This window comes from Fistularia commersonii, chromosome 5 (genome assembly GCF_037954325.1).
Source record: "Fistularia commersonii isolate RoL2024-O1a breed Wild chromosome 5, RoL_Fcom_v1.0, whole genome shotgun sequence".
Classification (NCBI taxonomy): domain Eukaryota; kingdom Metazoa; phylum Chordata; class Actinopteri; order Syngnathiformes; family Fistulariidae; genus Fistularia; species Fistularia commersonii.
This window is the reverse complement of record NC_141288.1, coordinates 11,948,708-11,970,566: the sequence shown is the minus strand read 5'-3', so window position 1 is coordinate 11,970,566 and position 21,859 is coordinate 11,948,708. Positions and strand designations below refer to the sequence as shown.

The window sequence follows — 21,859 nt, the reverse complement described above, 5'->3', positions numbered from 1 at the left end:
ATGTTTTTTACTGTAATGACCTCCTCTACTTCAAAATCTCATGCCACCTTCATGCCACACTGACATCCTGTCAGAGCTCTTTCAGTCGTAGACTGATACCACAGAGGAGCTCCACTGAATGCCACAGGAGGTCTTTCCTACCTGAGGCTATCAGACTTTTTAATTCCTCTCCCTTCAGCCACAGGGAATCTCAAAATCTTTGTACTTAAGACACTTTATAGCCTTGACTTGTTACTTTGACACTTTATAGTTTTATTTGTATTTCTTATTCTCCCTCTCCCTTTTTTATACTGTTCATACAATTTCCTACTATTATTTATTATTGTTCTGTTTTACTCGAAACTCTGGCACAACAATGTCCTTCGGGATAAATAAAGTTGTTCTTATTCTTATTATTCTTATTCTTATATAATAATACAGAATTATTACAATTCTATCACCATACCAAATCAAACAGATCCCATGATAGAACTGTTGTGTTGGAATGCATGACATCAGGCAGGTGAGTGTATGTTTAACAAACAACAAACCCAAGGCCAGACAATGAGCAATAATAAAAAAAGTAAAAACCATTTTGCAATTCTTGAATGTGTTACTAAACAAAATCTATATTGTTACAATTCTCTCCAAACTTCATGGCAATTGATGTATAGAAAGATTTTTAAATTTGTCAGTGCAAGTATGGTAACAACAGGTTGAGTCAAAGTTTGCTTTGTTTCCAAGTATTGATTCATTCCACAAAGCAACAAGATTCATTCAACTCTAGTTGAGTCTAAGCTCTGCATGGTAAGAGACCATGCTGGATTGTAGCAGGGATTACATTTCCCTTGAGTTCAGTGGTTTCTACTTTTCCAATTGTTGAGAGTATCTACCTGTACATTTGCCATTGTTCCTACAATCCTCCACTGTTCATGTGTGAGCGGCTTGTTTGTGTTGAGGTTGCCTCTGGTGGGTTCTATTTTAGTTGTAAAGTCAAGCATTTGCTCTCCAGCTCTATGTCCGCAGGGAGCTCGTGGGTTATTATTGCACTTGTGTACTCTATAAATGTGTGCCAGATGGACGCTGCTGCTGCATGTGCAGAGAAGGCAGCTCCTCAAAAAAGGGAAAAAAAAAAGGAGGAAGCACTTTGGTCTCCTCCACTTTTACTTCCATGATCAACAGTTTGCATGTTGCCACAGCGACGCACTGCAGTGATGAAGTAGAGATGGAACTTCATTTTGTTACTTGCCGTGTCTAGCCTCCATTCTCTAGCAAAACAATGGAAGTTATCTGCACAAACTGCAGTAGTTCGGAATGAATGATTTTACTATGATCTAATTGGGATGTCAGAATCTGTACAGGATACATTAGGATGTTGACTAAATATTGTTCAGCAGTTGTCAAAATATGAAGTGACAGTGTTCACTGTGTATGCTATGAACTGTGTTTGACTAAAAGTAAACAGCAGGACTGAAGTTTCATCCTTGGAACCTAAACTCTGCCAGTTGTTTCTAGTCCTCAGTAAAGCTAAAACACTACCCAATTTGCTTCACATATCACTTTTATTATTTGAATGACTTATCATGACACAACTGTGTAACAAGTAATGGCCATATGGATTTGTATGACGTAGAAGTCTAAACCTGCCTTTCGCATTTAAATTTATAGGAAATTGCATGATTGAAGCTGTCCGATTTGTTGTGGTTTATTGATTGTCTCACTGTATCATAACTTCACTCTTTACATGCCCCTCAGTAAAATTGTTGAATTTTAGTGTTTTTTTTTTAAGCTGTTGCAAATAGAAATATTTTTTAGTTTTAAAATGTGTATTATTGCATTTAAATCATAGCATTGCACTAAATATGCAGGCTGTAACATGGTGAGGATCTGCTATATTTGTTTTTCTTTTTTTTTTTAATCTGGATTCAGGCACATATGTTATTTGCCAAATTAAATATTCAGCATAAAGTTGTAACAGCATTGACAACTAGAAGACTCATTGTTTGCCAGATAAAATATGCGTTCTAGCCATGACATCAGACAGATATGCAAAATGATAAGACAGTAGATCAGGGTTAAGTTTTCAGGTTTCATCAAGGTGTGTGTGTGTGTGTGTGTGTGTGTGTGTGTGTGTGTGTGTGTGTGCATGTGTGTGTGCGTGCGCGCGCGCGCATAATAATATGAAGATATATTGAAATGCCTGGCCGTATTCTAAAACTGCAGATTTAATTTCTTTATGCTATTCATTTTTTCCTTTTTTTTTAAATTTGAATAGTTGTTTTATTTAATAGTTATTAAAGTCAGGTTTTAGTATGTTGATATAAATAAAGCTAATTTTGTCACATTGACAAATTATGATTTTTTTTCAAACAGCTGCTGAACTCAATCCAGTTCAAAGGTAATCGTGTCTGCTTTTGCAATGGTGGAAAAATAGGATTCAAAAATGATATAGAACATTTTGCTTCATGATCAAGTCCTAATGTCCTCTTGGGGCCAGATGTCTTCCAGGCAAAATTATCTTTAATTTTTTAAACTTTTTGTGCGTAGTATTAGAATTGATTAATGTGTTTCCTTACTATAACTCAGTATTTAAAATATTTTGAACTTACAAATGAAAATCAAGCATAGTAGAAGATTTGATTGTTAATGCTGCTGTTTTTGACAGTCAGTAAAACAAACAATGCTTTTATTTCTTTGGTTTGTGAAAGTCAATTAGAAGATTTCTAATTCTCTCCTACCCTCACCTCTGACTCCTAAATATCTTGTTAGTTACAAAGAGTTAGAAAAGTTCTGCTTTCGTCCACAATTTTTTTGTGTGTGAGATTTTTTTTTCTTCATTTTTTTTCATACAAGCTCAGCAAAAACCAAGAAAAACACCTACTCAGAAACTCTTCTAATAAATGTTTATATACATTTATATGTCATATTTGAAGATCAATGTTGTTTTCATTTCATGTAAAACCTAATGGTTCATTGATCTCCTTTCATGTTCAATTTGGTGCAGGTGATGGTCCATCAGAGTCTCTGTTCCTGAACAGGCCTGTGTTTTAGAGGAGACCCATGCTGGTAAATGCCAGGCCCCAGCTCAGTGTCTGTTGTCTGCATACACACCAATGCCTGCCTGCCCGTGGGGGGGGTCTGAATAAAGATATCCACATTTCATCCACTGGTACGTGTTACTGTATTTGTGTGACTACCTTTTTCCTTTGAATAAGCTATGCTTGACTCTGTTAGAGGTATATTCCCTTGCAAATTTCATAGCACATTCTTAAAATGCGACACAAATGTTATTTAAAACATGACAGTTGTTACTTAGCATAACCTAAACATTAAGTTGTGTGTGTTTCTTTTGTGAAGTATGGAAACAACTGCATCTCAGCTCATCAAAGTGATTAACCTTGCTATATGGTAAATTCAAATACTCTATATGTCAGTTTTGTGTTTCACTATCTACCAGACCATAACCAGATGAGCCAAGACTACAGAATACTGTAAAAGGAAAAAAGACTTTCAGATTAAGCCTGGTCCTGGATTTTCAGCGGTCTCATTTTTCAATTTAGTTTCAATCAAGGAATCGTTTGTACTGTCTAAAAACGACCCATTAGTGTGAGGTATGGAACTATAGTGCTTTTGTTGTTTAATAATGGGTCCTGCTCCCTCCTTTGACCTCTCCTCTGTCTTCCCCTCCTACAGGGTTGTGTCCTCCATCCCAGCGGCCATCATGTTTTGGAAGTTCGACCTACACACCACGTCCCATATTGACCAGCTCCTTGACAGGGAGGACGTGACGCTACGGGAGTTGATGGAGGAGGACGATGTTTTACAGGAGTGCAAGGCCCAGAATCGCCGCCTGCTCCTTTTCCTGTCTCAGGACCACTGTATGCAGGAGCTGGTCACACTCATCACCACTGAGCCCCCTGTAGACCTGGAAGAACGAAGCCGCTTCAAGTAAATGACCCGTCTATAAACATGCATAATGATCATAATACGCCAATTCTTTTGAGTCAGTACTACCTTCCCCTTATTTGTATTTGTGAACAACCAGAGAATTTCATACATGCAAAGATGGTTTTGATAGTTTTGGTATATAAAAGGTAAAAAATGAATCCATCCTTATATGAATTTTCCTCTTATTAAATCCACATTTTTATGCATTTTTATTTGTTGTCATGTAAAAGGAAGTAACCATAATTTGTCATGATGTCACATTTAACAATAGGATAATTGGATGAGATAGTCAGTAAATCCATTAATTCATATTTACCAGTTTTGTCTGTGTCTGGGAAATTCATGAAAGACATGGACCCAGGAACTCAATCTATTTACCTGTATTCTCTGTCAGGTTTCCCAACATTGCATGTGAGCTCCTGACTTCAGATGTATCCATCATAAATGATAAGCTTGGGGGTGATGAGTCTCTGCTTGAGATGCTGTACCACTTTTTGGAGCAGGATCCACCACTCAACCCGCTCCTTGCAAGCTTCTTCAGCAAAACTATCGGCAACCTCATCGCCAGAAAAACTGAACAGGTATTTGTGTTGTTGTTTTCAAAAATACACAAACAAATGGGTATCAAATAATTGGTAAAAGTGGGAGTAAACCCCTGATAGGTAAAGTGTAAACTTGAATGTCCTGTAAGAAGGGCAGGGTAACTTAATTTCCGCTAAGGTAAACTGTCTTTATAGATTTGGCCTTAACAAAAACTGATTGAATATAGCAGCAATGAATTACTGTATTTTCCGCACGATAAGGCACATCGGATCATAAGGCGCACCTTCAATGAATGGCCTGTTTGAAAACAGTTTTCATATATAGGGCGCACCGCGCATAAGGCGCATAGAATAGAAACTACTGTAGTGGCTGGGGTTGCGTTATGCATCTTCTAGATCAGTGCTTCTCAAATATTTTCTGTTACACCCCCCCTAGAAAGAAGAAAACCATTTGCGCCCCCCCCCTCCCCCCACTGTCTGCCGCGACTATAAATAATATAATTTTTCTATAAAATTGTTACAAGTACACCTCTGCATAAAATCATATCCTTATTAACATTAAAGAAAACAAATAGGAAAGAAATATAGTTCAATTTACAACAAAGAATAACTTTATTAACATTGTTTTTAGGTCTTTCCTCGTCTCCCACTGTAGTCACAGTGAAGCCAAGTGCTACATACGCTTCCTCGTCTTAGCTTTCGGGTGACTTTCTTTTGTCTCATTATCTTCGTCTCTCTCCACTTGTCTTTTCATCCCTGTTAAAAAAAAAAAATCTTGTTTTTTTTTTTGAGGGTTTGTTTACTGCACTTTATATCCCCTGCTCGGTGCAAAAAAAAAAAAACCCTACACCATAGAGCTAATACTCCCTCCGCACACTGACAATGAGAGCGCCACTGCCAACAACTGTAGTGGATGTGCAATTACACTTTATTCTAGTACAGCAAAAAAGCATGTTCCCCAGGGTCCCACGTGCCCCCCCGGCATAGCACCGCACCCCACTATTTGAGAGAGACTGCAGTAGATGAATGGAATGTCAACAAAACAGTCAGATAAGTCAGTCAGTCAAACTTCATTAATAGAATACAAACCAATGTTCTGACAAAACCATTCACTCCCAAAATAAGTTAGTGCATTCACAATAAGGTACCGCACATACTGGTAGCTCTTGTTTATCCTCCAAGTGTGGCCATCTCTCTTTGTTTCCTCGGAAACTATGTTTAGTCCTCTTTACTTGGCCCAGGTCATCTTGTCGCTTCCTCCACTTCCGTACCATTGATTCATTAATGTTGAATTGTCTCGCTACTGCTCTCTGGCCGTGTTCTACTGAGTGACTGATCGCCTTGAGTTTTAACTCTGTGTCGTAAGCGTGTCTCTTGAAAGGTGCCATTTTGGGGTCTTTATACGCACACAAATGGTGTGGGACTGGATTTCCTCTTTACCGTTTTTACTGCTGCTACTTCAGCGACGCCCCCTGACTACAGTAGCCATAATTAACCAATATTGATCCATATATAAGGCGCATCGCATTATAAGACGCATTGTCGGTTTTTGAGAAAATTAAAGACTTTTAGGTGTGCCCCAAAGTGCGAAAAAACAGTAGATCACTTAAATCAGGTTCATCCATTCATATGAATGCTTCACATCCATATAAATTAATTACTGTTGTCCTTATTAAGGGTGGATATATTACATCAACTGTGTGTAATATGTATAATCAGTGGATGCAATGAAAAAATTAAGGAAACAAAGGTTTGGCTCAAACTGATGATGGTAATGGTCAAAGTTTTTCAATAAAATTGTCCGTCATTCCTCACAGGTGATTGCCTTCCTAAAGAAAAAAGAAGGTTTCATCAGCCTGGTGCTGAAACATATCGATGCCTCAGCAATGATGGACCTGCTGCTTCGTCTCATCAGCTGTGTGGAGCCTGCTCCCTTGAGGCAGGAGGTCCTCCATGTAAGCTCAGAAAAGCCATTTTGATGGACGATATGGCCTATTAGTTATCTAACGTTATCTTTGTATTGGTCATTTTAGTGGCTCAATCAGGAGAAGCTTGTTGAGAGACTCACAGAGCTCATTCATACTGGTAAAGATGAGGAGGTGAGTAAGTCAAGCTGGATGTTCAGACTAAGTTGTAGCTGCTATCTTCTTTACTTTCCCACATCAAGATGATGTGCTTCACTGACAAACATCTTTTTCAGAGACAATCAAATGCATCCCAAACGCTTTGTGACATCATCCGCCTTAGCAGAGATCAGGCCAATCAGATGCAGGATAGCATGGAGGCTGCATGGAGCATGGAGGGTGACCCACTACTGGCTGTCCTCGAGTCGTAAGTTTTAGCTGTTCCCTAATTAAGCTAAAGCTATATTTTCTTCAAAGTAGTTGCATATAAACATGATATGTTTAAGGACACCTATTCATACACAGGAAAAAAATGTGATGGTGTGACTTCGATTTAGTAACTGAAAGAGAGCACATGTTGCCCCCTGGAGTTTTCTTACTGGTTGGTTCTTTATTTTCCCTTGATCTGTTTGAGGTTTGTCAGAAGGTTTAGAAAATTTTCCACATGTCACAAGACACATTTTCTAATGAATGATCTTTGCCCTGCTTATGCCAGTTCCTGGGGATGAAAATCGTCATTAATTAAACAAATATACAACTGGTCAAATTCACATACTGCATAGATAATTATCAAAAATACCACACAATCAGTGGCAGATGTGCTTGCAATTGTGTTGAGTTGTAATCCCTCAGGAAGAACTTTTTATAAAAAACTGTGAGACAACTGAAGTCATGAAGTTTATTCAGTTTTGTCCAGATCTTTCTCACTGTGACATCACATCATGGATGAATAGCATAGAAGGTTCAGTTTGGGAAACATAATCATTATTATTACGGTAAGTTTAAAACTGACAAACAATTTTAAAGAAATTCAGAAGACCTTTCTGTTGTTTTACTAAATATCATTATATCATGTTCATTCCATATCAGCCTGTGATTTTTTTTTTTATTGTCATTTTTTGATATCTATTTTTGCTGCAATTATAACAAGAGACTCAACTGTCAGGCACATATACAGGAAGCAAATACCTGACTCCAGTCACCTGATAAATAAATATCAGCAAAGTTTGCATTGAAGTGATTAATTTGGTTATTCCAATTACCAGTTTTATTATCGGATACAAACAATCATCAGTAAAATAGATGTACAATTAACAGGTGTTTATTTTATCTTTTAAATAAAGCTCTGATACTGCTGATCGTTGCAGTTGCGACAATCAGCAGTCGCGACATCTGTTTTATATAAAAAGGCTGAAATGTTGAACACCTTGGTAGAAGTTTATTTCTCTCTACTTGTTGCCCTAATTTGGCCGTCTGTCGGCCGTTTGTGGCTGAATATTGACAGGTTGAAGATACAACATGGGTATGATACATGTGCATATATTTCTAAGTGGACCTTGATTTATTGCGAAAACTACCTGCAGGTAGGCATACATGTAATATATATATATATGACTTAAAGTAGGGGCGCTCAGTGGCCTTATAAGGAAGTTTTTCATTTTTATTTTCATTTAATTTTTGGAAACATTATTTGATGGAATTTTCTTGTAACCCATTTATTTTTCACCCAGTTTTACTTCGGAAATAATTTGCATGCCAAAATGTAGATAAAGGAAGTATTCGTGAAGGTTATTTAACAGGAAACAAATAACTAGTTAATTGTAAACTTGTGAACTCGGTCAGTAACTACTGGGACATTAAGATGTTATCATTTTTTGATATTTTTCAGACAGGAAACAGTAGCAGGGCTCCTGAAGAACATGTTTGAGGGTGAGAGGAGTGAGGCCTCCATTGTTAATGGAACTCAAGTGCTACTTACCTTGCTGGAGACCAGGAGATCTGGGTGAGTCAGCTGCTTTCAACTTCCTTTTAGGTTTTATTGCCGATGTTGGAAGGTGAGATAATGGTGTTACTTTCCTACATGTGTCAAAAGACATAAGCAGGAAATGCCTCGTTTGATGTGGTGATATTCTTGTCCTGTCTGGTCTTGCAGATTGGAAGGGCTGATGGATCTGTATTCTCAGGGTTATGAAAGGTCTTACACTGTCAACAGCAGTATTTTAAATGCCATTGAGCCCCATTTAAAGGACTTCCAGCAGCTTCTTCTTGACCCCCCAAAGGTACCTTTTTATGTGGTTTGGGTTTTTTGCCATTGTGGTTGTGCTTTTATATTAATTTTGGCCAAGCTGTGATGTCTGCTTTTTTGCTCAGCAATCTCACTTAATTAATTTCAAAATGATGAGAAAATGCCATACAGACTGTGGTAATTGTGAGAACAACAGCAGCGAGACAATCCTGGAGCGTCAGACAAAAAATTAATTTTGAAATGACAAAGAAATGTTTTGTAAAAAAAAATGCTGCTATAAATTTCATATAAGCATAACTGCTAGACTATGGTAAACAAAGGGAGAGGGAAAGACAGGTTAGTCAGAAAGAATTTAATTATTTCCCATATGGTCAAAATGACCCTAAGCAATACTGCCAAATTAGTTGCAAAGTGAACAAGTTAACATTTTGGACTGGCCATCACAAGGCCCTGATCTCAGTCCAAGAGAAAATCTTGTGAGCAGAGCTGAAGAGGCCTGCACAGAGGAGGGATAGTGAATATATTGGTCGATGCATGCTGAAATTGGAGCTGCCAGGCAGAGAAAATTTATGGATGTAGTGAGAGAGGATATGAAGTTAGCTGGTGTGAGAATGGAAGATACAGAGAACATGGTTAGATGGAGAAGGTTGATTCGCTGTGGCAACCCCTGAAGGAAAAAGCCAAAAGATAAAGAAGAAGAGCTTAAGAGGTGTGAGAGCAATACAGCCTACAAACCTGACTCAGTTATACAAGTTCTGTTAGAAGAATGTGGCCCAAACAATGGCAAGCTCTTGTAAGAAGGTTGTCGAAGTGGTTAAAGGCAATACTGCCTAATACCAAGGAAATCTATGGAAACATCTGACAAAAAAAAATCTCTCATTACTCTGGCATTTAGTGAATAGAAATAATATGGGTAGTTCTAAGTGACCTAAAACAGGAAATGTTTAAACTGATTTTATGTCAGATGGTGAGGAGTAAAGTGCAGTGTGTCTTTTCATACATATTCTTTTAACGTCTGTTTTCAACAATTCATTTTTTTCTAGACCCCTCACCCCTGTGATGGAGCTCAAACCCGAGCTGTGTTGTAATTTTTTTTTTTTTATTTATCAAAAAAGTCGTTACAACAGTCCTAATGAATAAAAAAAATCAAATTCCTTTTTCAGAAAAGTGCAATATTAACAACCGTTGGCGTCCTGGAGCAGCCTCTAGGAAACGCTCGCCTTCATGTGGCCCGGCTTGTGGCTGCTTTGCTGCAGACAAGTGCTCCCAGTATCTGCCAGGAGCTCTGTAACCTTGGCACCATGGACCTACTACTGGTAGGTAGAAGCTGACTATTCTTGCTTCTGTCTCTGTTGACGTGATGTGCCACATATTTCAGTTCTTGCATAATGTCTGCTTCAGAGTAAACAATGGGTAAGACTGGCACTTCTTACTTCAGTGTTGCCCTGAGGATTTAATAAAAATTATGGTGGGGGACGTCAGACATTTGAGGGCAAATTCATTGAATGTAGACCAATATCTAGACTTAGATACTGGTTTATCCACACCCAGATAATAATGGAAAAATATTGAGAAGATTGAGGGCCTCGATGTTAACTAGTTTAATTGCAATAGGAAACCAAATTGCCACCTACATGCCATGCAATACCTGTTAGCTAATCAGATATATGACCATTACACCTAAGCAATAAACTGCATTTATTTAAAGACTGACCAACTTTCTTCAGGTTCAGTTGTCCAGTGGCCCGAGAGAACAACTTTGTCTCATATTCAGACACCATGGTGATTAAAATCAGCAAAGAAAGCAACACAATGAAACAGCATGAACAGCTTCAGACAAATGTTCAAAGTGCTTATCGTTCCACTCTCCATGTACAATATACAAGAACTGCCCTGACAACATTCAAGTACACTTGAAATCATGGCAAAATCTAATATCCAATCCTTCTTTTCTTGTAAATCAGTCATTTTTACCTTGAGTAATTTCCAAAATAACTTACTATTTATTATCTATCCCATTCAGTTTGTTGACTAAGCAATTAAGTTTTGGACATTGTTGTTAAGACATTTACTCAAAATAGACTTCTTTAAATTTAAAGAGGCAAGCGAGGGGAGAAAAAAAAACTCAGCATGTTCTTGCTGAAAGATTAATTCTGTTGCTGTTCTATTCCATTTTACCCACATTGACTTGTTTTAGATGGGATCAGTGTGGACCAAGCATTTCTAGCCCTGATGGAACCTGATATATCAAAATAGCTCAATGGTCTGAATATGATGCTAGTAGGCCAGCAGGTGAAGGGCTTTTTATTTTTAGAAATCTTCTGTCTTACATGCAGTTTTCATTACTGCAATGTTTTCAAGAATGTTACTACAGAATTTGTTTTTCATGGCAGATTATTTCTATAGAGTTGTAATCGGAAAATCTATAGTCATGAGTCCATAGAATCTAAAAGACTTTTAGCTTTGTGATATGCTCCTTTAGCTGCTTCAGTTAGAGAATGGTTCATAAACCCATTAGTAATGTCTTTCACATTGTTCCTACACAGGATCTGTTCTTCAAATACTCGTGGAATAACTTTTTGCACTTCCAAGTGGAGCTGTGTGTGGCGGCCATTCTGAACCACCCTTCCTCAGAGGAGAAGCCCAACCCTGGCCTCCAGAACCACAATGGGAAGCCTGCACTACCCGCTTCAGAACCCCCTGGGGAGGCAGTAGAATCTGGCGGTGCTGGTGACATGCAGGCATCAATCCACAATTCCCTAGTGGCTCATGTATGTGACTCCCGAACTTACACCCGCAACCATGTTGCCCCAATATTTGTTCACATCCTCACGTTAATTTGCCATTTCCTTTCTTTGTCAAATCAACAGCTCTTCCAGAAGTGTCGACTTGTACAGAAGATCCTTGATGCTTGGGAGGAAAATGATAAAATACAGTAAGCACAGAACAACAGAACAATGTGCAGCGTGACTGTTGGTCTTATTATTTCTTTTGTCTGCAGTCTAATCGGAAATAAATCCATTGACTGTTGACTAAGATGGATCTCTATGTGATTTGTCTTTTCAGAGCTGAGGGTGGAACCAGGAGGGGCAACATGGGTCATCTTACCAGAATCTCAAACATGGTAGTTCAGAACTTAGAGAAAGGACCGGTTCAGGCCCAGATTTCTGACCTCATCAGAGGTATGTTTTAGGTGGCATAGTTCAGCATTGATGAATGAGCATTTTTATTAAAAAATTGTCATTCTTCCTGTGCTGCAGAGCTACCAGAGGATTGCCGGGGTCGCTGGGAGAGCTTTGTGGATGAGACACTGCGAGAAACCAACAGGAAGAATACAGTAGAGCTGGTAAGACAACATTTCTCAAGCGCCAGCATACTTCTAACCTCTTCACTTTTTTCCTCTTATTGTTGTGTTTCAAGCTGAGTGTTGAGAGCAGCCAGGTAATACGGACAGGACCAAACAGCCCAGCAGTGAGACGCTGCTTCCTGTATCTCCAACAACCTGCTATTTCTCATTGAATAAATCAAAAATAATAAATGAAACAAAATCAGAAGTATCCTTGAGTATAAAAAAGAAAGGGCATCCATTTCAATAAATTACTATGCTGAACCTTTTATAATGTTAGAATAGAACCAGTTACAGGACTGAAGCCACACTCCCCATCAATTGTTAGTTACTGGTTCATATTTAGTTCGCTGGTAGCGTCCCTAGGCAACACAGAGCAAAAATGCTCTCACTATGGTGATTTGTGAATTTTTAGACAATTAATGTTGTGGCCTTCTGTTTGCATTTTCAACTTTTTTATTTAACCTTGACCCTGCTGATGGCACTGCAGATTCTATTTTGTTACAAGCAGGGAACTGCAGCTTGATGTTGTCTCCTTAGCAATGCTGTCACTTCAGGACTGAGCTAAGCACCCCAGCCTAACTGGTACTATAGATGCTTCACTGAGCTTCTTCGCTGAGCTTCTTCAGTAATGTGAAAACAGCTATCTAGTGACGAGTGTTACAATGATGGAAGTGAATGTCGTCCAGGTTAGATAGGATTCCAGATTGTTGTAAAAGTCAGTAATTTTTGATAGGCGGGAATGGAGTGTGATGTAAGGGCAAAAGCTGGTGATCGTAAACCACTGTCAGAATAATTAGGTTACCTGTCAACTAAAATGGAACATCCTGTCATGACTACTCACAGTTAAATAAGTTAAACTGCACTACTAAATTAAAATTAATTTCACATCTTTTAAGTAATTTCTATGGGGAAAAAATCTAAAGCATGGTGTTTTTTATTTACTATTGTGCAGCTCTTGCACCATCAGAAACAGATATTTGGAACTTAAAGGAGTGCATACCGTTATATTGAATCTTGGCATATATTCTGTTTAAAAAAGGACAAAAAATATCTCCCAATCCTTATACAGGTATGGTTTTGTGATTGCAAATGTGACTGAATTCCCACATTTGTCTTCAGTTGTATCTTTGGTTATACAGATGACAATTTAGGCCAGTTTTATGATCCTCATATTTGTGAAGTTGTTTTGCCCACTTGGGGCTCAGTAGCCTGTTGCTGGAAGTACATGATTTGTTTTAGGAAATAGAAGCTTGTAAATGTTTTTTTTCCCTTGTTGGTGTTTTATGGAAGTCATCCTGGTCATTTATCTCCTCCAAAAGACTGATTTTGCAATACTAGACAGTGATGTGCTGTAAATGTTTATCATATCTCTTGATGAGAGGAGCTCTGGCATGGTTTTGAGAGCAGTTCTTTGAATTATTATTGTATTGAGTTTGGAAGGTCACTGTCAAGAACTTCAGCTATGGTTAGCAGAAGTCAGATTGTCTCATAGGGAATTGTTTTTTTTCCAGAACTTGAAAAGTAAGGCATGCATGTAGTACAGGTACTCTGTTCCCCTATCTATTAACATTTCTGTTAAGATCTTGTTTCTATCAGATTCCTTGTTTTGAAGGTACCTGAAAGCCACTTCAATCTATGCCACCCATCTTCTCTAATGTATTGGTTAGGTGGGGCTTCCATTTTAAGAGGTTTTGGAATCTTTACATCCCTCAGAAGCAAATTGGAATCGAGAATGAGACGCTGTTTTGCCCCAACAGTGTATGTTTTCCCAGCTATGGTATTGGCAACAACGTGCCAATGTTTAGAGTTGTGGCGTCTCCAAGAAACCTTTAATTTGTATTCCTAAGAAAAAGAGAAATTCTGCTAAGTCATACTGAGTCCTCTTGCTGAGAAGCAGAACCCTTATTTAGGTGAAGCTCCTTATCCCTTCAAGTACTTCAGCATCCTTCCAGAATTAATGGTACTATATTGACATCCCTCTTAGACGAGCAGCTTGAGCCATTATAACATCACCTTACTTCAATAGCAACCACTTGTCAACACTTTCTAATGCTGTAAGCTCATGATTGATACCTTTTCAGTTCTCAGAATCTTGTCTGTTTCACCACTTGCAAGTTGCCATTGATATAATGCAGGAAGTTTGGGTAAAATGGTGGGTTTCAGCCATCATATGTTCTTAAAAGATCTTTTCCAGTCAGGATCCAGTGGCATGCAGTCATGGATGACAGGGTGCTGTTTTATGCATTACCTTTTATCTTGTCCCCCAGCCACAGTAGTGTTCCCCTTTGGCCAGCCAGAATCTTCCCCCTTTTCCATTTTAAGGTATTTTTTTATATCGCTCATGGTTTGAGACCTTTCCCTGACACCAGCAGCGACCCTGTTGGAGCAATAGACTTTGGCGGTATCCCTTATGGGGTCTTATATTTTACCAGTGCCTTAAAATCTATCGTTATTTTTTTGAAAAACGATTTCCTTACTCTATGGATGAAAATTTGATATCATAGTCACGTGACCTGGTTAAGCTATAAATCATGAACAAAGTTGTTCAATAGCTAAAGACCTTTGAACCTCCTATGTCATTAGACGTTTCCGGTCTGACTCTGTGTCAGGAGGGGAACACTAATGTGTTTAAATGAAATTCCCAAGACAGGAATGTTAGGAGTTCTTTTGACTGATGTGGTTCATAGAGATTGATCTGTAAAATGGAGCATTGTGGGCTCCGTACAGTCTGTTAAAAGACAAAGAAGGGGCCGACTGTACCCTAAACAAGAAAATGTGAATACTTTGCACATAATTGTGAGTCTTACATTCGTAATGTACAATTACCTAAAAAAAATCATAATCTGCTGAAACTGACAGCTGACTATGAAATGGGATTAGACTCAAAGCTAGATGAGAGGTTTCTTTTGGTTTTGTTTAACTTCATACCGCTAGCTTGGTAGTGACAACAAAATTCAGGATTTTCAAAATCCTAAATTTTGTAAATCAAAAGTCAAAATTTGTAATCAAAAGTAATAAAATCCAGTTGAGTAATCAAATCTAGTTGTGTTGTAAAATATACAACAGTGCTTTTAACATAATTAATCATTTCTGTCCTGTTTCACTTTTTTCATCTTGTTAATGTATTAGGATTTACTGAAATTGATTTGACTAAGGCAACAGTTCACCATGCCAACTTGTGCTGTTTTGCAGGTTAGCACTCACAACATGCACTCGTCCAGTGAGGATGACGACATGGAGAGCCCCTTCCCCAATGACTTGTCCCTCCAGCAGGTATGACTAATTAACAAGAACCACATGATTCCACCATTACAAATACGTGATTGCCATCCTAATGATAAACTGTTCATCTTTCCAGGCCTTCTCTGACTATCAGATCCAACAAATGACAGCCAACTTTGTGGATCAGTTTGGGTTCAACGATGAGGAGTTCAGCGAACATGATGATAATATCAAGTAAGAATAGAAATATGTATTGGCTGCTTGCGTTTGATTAATTTTTTTTAGTTATTTAATTTTTCCTGGCTTTTTCTTTATCTGAAAGATTTAATTACTTGAAATCAACCACATCTCCTTCAATTTATTGATTAAGGACTTAACTATGTTTGTTTTTCTCTACTCAGTGCCACCTTTGACAGAATTGCAGAAATAAACTTCAATCTCGATTCTGATGATAACAGTGTAAGTATTCTGCGCCGCCCAATTTATAACCTACGTTGATTTTTTTTTTTAAAGGTAACATTTTACATTCATGATGCAGCAACTGATGTTATTGTAGTATTTGTGTAGTCAACAAAGTCGATAGAGTTAATATGTCTTAAAGTAAGTTGTGCGGTTGTTCTCAGGCCAATGCAGCTGCGTTTGAAGCCTGCTGTAAAGAAAGGATACGTCAGTTTGATGATCCTGAAGAAGAGGAGGAAGACATCTGGGAGGAAAAGGAGATCAACTATGCAACACAAGCTAAATCCAGAACAAGGTAAACCTGGCAATGACCTAAAAAAGCCGTGCTTTCTGTCTACCATGTGCCAGGTCCTGTGTCTCACTCCTTCCCCTGGTCCAGGTTTGGGGTCTCTCAGAACTCGGGGGGAAGTTCCAGGAGCAGCCTGGAGAATGGACGCAGGGCGCGAGAGTGTGGGTCTGAATCTGACGAAGATGAAGACTCTGACCAGAACACATCAGACTCAGGTAGACTTGAGAGCAGCAACTCACAAAATGGAGAAAGAGTCTGTTCGTGCTGCCCATTGGGTTTCCCAACAGCAATCTTCTAATCTGTTGGTTGATTTCTTAATGCCCACCACCTATCTACGGCAGCTGCCAAAGCGCTTTAAGAATTAAAGCTGATTCTTTGCACGCTTCTGGCAGTTGTTAAGTAGAGAGGCTGCCCATTCCAAGTGCTTGACCCATTTCTTCTAAACTGTGTCCTATTTGTTTGTGTTATTTCCAGGTCCTGGCTGGACAGCAAATTTCAGGGACTCTGGTGGGACGGCCACATCCCAGACCTTGTCAGGATGGGACACCTCTGCTGGCAGTGGGACAGAATCACAGGAAACAAGCTGGGCCAACTTCACAGAGTTTCAACCCTTCTCCAGGTGAAGACATTGCATCTCCTGGGCAGTTTCCAAACAAGCTGAAATGTTGTTATAGAAATTCTTCATATAACTGGGTAACTAATGAAGCAAGAAGAGTTACTTGAGTAAATGGTACAGATTTGTTAAATTCTGAAGAGAATATGAAAGAAAATTGTCATCTACTGAATACTGTTGGCCACATAAAAACAAAAATGTGTTGTTGTTTTTTAGGATTTGTGTTAATTAATATGCGATAGTTACACCTAGAATAAGATAAAAACAATTGGTTTGGTATCACACTGCTCTTTACAGTGTGTCTTTGCTTCCTAGGGGACAATATTGATTAAAAACAGATAAGTTTGCTGTTACACTGGAAGCTAAAAACATCTGCACACTACAATATCTGATGGTTTATCTGCAGTGCAGGATCCAAAGTAGACAGTTTTTTTCTTGGTGGCATTATTCCTCTGCAGTTGTACTTCCTGAACTAACTGTAATAAATAATCAAATATTGCAGACCAAACCAATGAGGTCTGTGAACACTGAAATGTGCACAGGGTCACCAATTTTAAAAGTATATCTGACCGTTCAAGACATTTATTGGTCTCTATAAGGATTTAAATTTAGGTCAATAAAACATGTATAGCTCGAGGTAAAAAATATCTTCTGATAGAATGGTGTCCATATTTATGAATTATTGTACTGTATCCTCCAGTCAAGAGGGAGATCCCCGGTGCAACTCTCCTGTTGATACTGGCAACAGTGACACAGATAATCAAGCCAAACCAAACCATGATAAGAGCGGTGAGTCTTAACCTTTATTCTGTGATCTGATTCACTCAGTCACATCCGAAATATAACGCTTGCCAAGTGCCTGAACAGGTTTAAATGTGGAATTGCAGTGCAGATAATTTGGTGTCCAGTCAGTGGTAGGTAATGAAGAATCCATGTAACTCAGGCCTATACCTCTGTTTACTGAGAATAATCTTGACTTTTACTGGTCCTTTTACTGATTTGTGTCAGCAGTCTGCAATGGCTTTCTCCAGAAACTGTTACCTAAACTTTTGGAGAGAAAAAGGAACAGCATGTTGGTGACGCAATGAACTTTCTAACAGCATGTTACACCTAAAGCTGCTGTACACTATTCACAATTTCCATGCCACAGGCACATTTTTTGGTAGGTGATCCATGATCAGGGGTTTTCCCTGTTCAAAATGAAGAATAAATTTAATCTTGTGTTCATACATATCGGATTACAAATTGCAAAAACTGCAAAGGTTTTTGTCGTGTTTTTGGTTGACTTTCAATACATGAGGGCAGTGGCAGAAATTTTTAAATGTTCAAACAGATCAAGTTAAATGGAAGCAGTGCCCCTGATAGACAATTAATTAATGAATTACACAAAAGATATTAAAGATGACAAAAGTCCACTAGCCCTGAGCTTATAGACAGGGCTGCTTCAGTAGCCATGTAGGTTTTTATTGAGAGCTGGAGTTTTAACTCTGGCCGTCTCAGTTTTATATGCGTGACAATATCCTTAGGATGCAGTTAATATTGCTTTAAAACCATATTTAGCCTGAATCTTTACTTCAGCTGTCTTGCTATCGGCAGTTTAGCCAGAGGACTCTGGATGCTGATTTTGACTCCTGGACATTTGGAAGGTTGGTGAATGTTTTCTTTCTGTGCCACTGTTAGATGGTGCCTCCTCCTCCCCTGGCACAGGGCTGCAAGTGGACGCACCAAAGGGTCCTCTCGTGGCATCTGACAGCAGCTCCCCAGGGGGATCCAACAGCGAGGAGGATGACAAAAAAGCCAGTACTTCTCTCGCCGTAGCTATTGCCCCTGGCAACAAGACAGCTGACCTCAAAAGGTTTGACATCAGTGCACTCTCTTAGCAGAAACTGACCAGTCCACCACATTAATTTCATACTCAAACTGTGTGTGTGTGTGTGTGTGTGTGTGTGTGTGTGTGCGTGCGTGCCTGCGTGCGTGCGTGCGTGCGTGAGCAGGCATGAGAGAAAATATCTAGATTTGAAATAGAAGAGCCACAGTGGTAATTATGGACTGGCATTTGAAATGACTGGATTCATTCAGATCCTCCTTTCTATGGAAAATAAATTGGTAGTGTTAGGGATGAATTACTGTTACCAGAGAACAGGATGAATTAATTACTGTCTTAAAATGGTGATCAGCAGAGGTTAGGGCAATGGTGACACATAGACTTTTACTGTCTGCAGCAGCTATATCTTGGTTAAAGACAGAATTTGAACATTATGTCTTTATAGGAGTAACTTTGAACCTGTCTCTCTTCATCAAGACTGCAGCCAAAGCTTATCAAGCCCCTATGTTTTTCCCTTTGGACATTACTGAGATAGTTTTGCGATAGATTAGTTTTTGATTGATTAATCGGCCTGCCAGTTATAGTAGGGTTTTGCATTTTATGTGGTTGCGAAAGTTATTTAATTTTGATTAAAAATGACAAAAATGTGCTTTGTGAAGGGGCAAAGGGTATCTGATTTAATTGTGCACAATCTCGCCTTTGAGACCTGTAAATCACATCAAAATCATAATATTGATTTTTCTGAATAAACAATATTTCTTTATCACCAAATCAGAGCAATTTATACATGTTATTTTGTTTTGGTCACTATGAGTCAATAAATGACCCTTTGTTGGGTTTCTATTAAACCATAAAATCTTATAAAAATAAAAATGTGACCGTTTTATTACAGAGCATTTCTCTGAAAACAATTAGAACGTTAATAAAAGTGCTTTGGATCAGATGCTCTGAAGGGGTATGGAATTGCATCAGGTATATTAAAATACAAGCATTAATGACCATGTTAATCAACGCTCTAGATGCACCTCATAGATAGCAGCTTAATACCATTGTGTCTTACAGAGAAGCTTGCTTTTAAATTTTGAATCAAAACCTCCTGTATTGTGAATCTTGCCTTTGCAGTTTTGATTTCATGGAAAAGATGTAAACCTGGAACACAAAAGAACCCTGCACACATGCTTCATTAACATAACGTGCTGTGGCAACAGTTGTTTCATATAATTTCACATATTTAGTCATTAGGTGGACTTAATGTGATTCAAACGCTGGTTGTGGTCCTGCTTCAGTCCAGCGCAAACCTTTGGGTGTGTCTCTCCTGCAGTGAGGAGAGTCCCTTGTCTCTGGAGAAACTTTCTCTGTCTGAGCAGCCTGAGGATTCGCTCGCTGCCGCACAAACCGACAGGAAGTAAGTTTGGGTTTTTTGATTATATTTCGGCTGCTTCTTTACCTTTCCTGCCACACTTGGGAATTATTTAGTATTCGTTTGAACAGTCAATTTTGCTCGACTAGTTAGTAAAGTGACAATCTGAACATCCAACATAAAAAGCCTGGAAAAAAAATGTGGTTTCATACCTCACAGATGGACTACATTGCCATAAATCCATTCTAGGTAATAGCCTTTCCCCCTTAATGCCAATAGCTTAGCCATTGTTGTTGAAAACCTGTTTTGATTAGTCACATTGCTAAGATGATATTCTACTGTAGATTTAAAATGTCACTCCTGACGTTTGTGTTTTTTCAGGCATACTGTCTTAGCTCATGTGTTTGTAAGGCTGTTTGTAAAGGTTTGTAAGTGTTTGTAATGGCTGTGCCATTGAAGAAGAAAGAAATGCTACTTTCAAAAGCTCACCTTAAATGTATCAATACAGCAACCTTACACGTGCACAAATGCCCCCATGATGAAGAAAAAGCTATCAATACATGTCAACAAATGTGACTTTGTGTGTTTACTTTTGAAGATTCACAACATCATGTCTATGTTGCACAGGTTTTTAACTGACTTTACAGTGACAGTGCTGCCTGTCTCCAAGGTGGCCTTATTCAAATATCCCCTCTGTATACTCTGTTTTCTCATTTGTTCCTCTGTCTTCCTAACAGAGAGGAAACGCCACCGCTGCAAGAAGTGTCGGTCAACGGGCCGGTTTGAGGGAAGTGGGTGGCAATGGACTGTCGTGGACTGTCAGCCTCCTTCAGTGACTCCATTAAATAACCTCAGTGCAACTTTCAGTGAATCACTCGTTATTGGAGCCGGACACTGTCAGTTGACACCAGCAGGGGGCGGCGAACCTGTACAAACATATATATAAAGAACCAACAGACGGACGGGAACCATCTTCAAAGCCTTTTTTCTGATGTTGCACATAATTACGTGCAGTTTTAATGTAGCAGTGATCTTTGACATGACAGAATCCGAGGGGAAACATCATCATGGTTATTTTTTTATGTCCTGAAAGATTCCTTTCCTACATGTCGGAGCCCAGATTTTGGGGATTTTACCTGATCGCCTGATTGGAGGCGTCTTATATAACCACGCATCAACAGCAAAACATTTCTCTCCTCAAGCTTAAGAAAAGGCACTTCTGTTTACTGTCCATTAAAGCACAATGTCAGTGTTGTGCCTCACTCTGCTGGCCGTCTGTCTGTCTGTCTGTCTGTCTTCCCTCACCTTCATTTTTATTTTCATCTTGGTTTCTGTTAAGAGTTTCACGAGGGTTGACAAACAGAAATCTGATAGTATTACTGTCTTCTGCTCATGTGCAATAATGTCAGTTAGCCATTTTATTTAAAATGAAAGTCAACATATTTTTAAAAAGACTCAATCTAGTTTTGGAGACTTGGTGGTTTGGATTTGGATCCACAGATTTGGATATTAAAATTTTTCAAATTGATTTCTCTTAGTGCATGTTTGTCTGGTTCTGTTGACCAGCTAGTGAGCTGAGACCTTCTGATTGTATTGACCTTTAAGTTCTTCTTTCCCCTAAAATCAGCCAAACATTATCTACCTATATTCAAATATTATCCACATTTAAAGGTAATTTTACAACCAATCTTGCGATTACTTTTGTTCTTTTGTTCTTCTCCACCAAGCACTTACAATAAGGCGAGAGCAGCACCTGATCAGAGTGATGCTGTATTTTTAGTTTTTTTTTTTAAGTTTATTTTTATTTAGTGTCTGAGCTGCAGGAAAGGATGAGTGCAGGTCTGGGTACAGAAGAGCTCCAGGCCTCTTGGTTTATTCACTTAAATCCTTTGAAAGTGATCAGGTTCTACGATCATTGTTAAACAGCTGAAATTAAACGTGTCTGTTTGACCACATTAATACCAAACGCTGCCTGTTCCCGTCTGCTTGTTTTTTCACCCGGTTCTGATTGAATGTTGAGCATCATCGCGTGATTCCACGTGTTCACAGGGACGTTGGGCTCAGCTGACCATCCCATGAGACAAGTTGTTAAGTTTCTTTCTTAATTAAAAGGGTCTCCAATTT

At 38.7% G+C, this 21,859-nt stretch overlaps 1 protein-coding gene across 1 annotated transcript in view; it reads left to right on the top strand.

Annotated features, from left to right (window-relative positions):
• The window catches only part of ppp6r2a (protein phosphatase 6, regulatory subunit 2a), a 23,855-nt gene extending 1,996 nt beyond the window's left edge, over positions 1-21,859 (top strand). Inside the window, exons 2-24 of the mRNA XM_086146834.1 lie at positions 2,984-3,148; positions 3,673-3,927; positions 4,322-4,508; positions 6,287-6,424; positions 6,503-6,568; positions 6,670-6,800; positions 8,262-8,375; positions 8,526-8,652; positions 9,782-9,934; positions 11,165-11,389; positions 11,489-11,553; positions 11,685-11,800; positions 11,879-11,964; positions 15,160-15,240; positions 15,326-15,423; positions 15,591-15,648; positions 15,813-15,943; positions 16,028-16,152; positions 16,412-16,556; positions 17,251-17,339; positions 18,231-18,405; positions 19,697-19,780; positions 20,473-21,859. Coding sequence (XP_086002960.1) covers positions 3,701-3,927; positions 4,322-4,508; positions 6,287-6,424; positions 6,503-6,568; positions 6,670-6,800; positions 8,262-8,375; positions 8,526-8,652; positions 9,782-9,934; positions 11,165-11,389; positions 11,489-11,553; positions 11,685-11,800; positions 11,879-11,964; positions 15,160-15,240; positions 15,326-15,423; positions 15,591-15,648; positions 15,813-15,943; positions 16,028-16,152; positions 16,412-16,556; positions 17,251-17,339; positions 18,231-18,405; positions 19,697-19,780; positions 20,473-20,521 — 2,670 coding nt within the window. The 5' untranslated portion in view covers positions 2,984-3,148; positions 3,673-3,700 and the 3' untranslated portion in view covers positions 20,522-21,859. The remainder of the gene's footprint in view (positions 1-2,983; positions 3,149-3,672; positions 3,928-4,321; positions 4,509-6,286; positions 6,425-6,502; positions 6,569-6,669; positions 6,801-8,261; positions 8,376-8,525; positions 8,653-9,781; positions 9,935-11,164; positions 11,390-11,488; positions 11,554-11,684; positions 11,801-11,878; positions 11,965-15,159; positions 15,241-15,325; positions 15,424-15,590; positions 15,649-15,812; positions 15,944-16,027; positions 16,153-16,411; positions 16,557-17,250; positions 17,340-18,230; positions 18,406-19,696; positions 19,781-20,472) is intronic.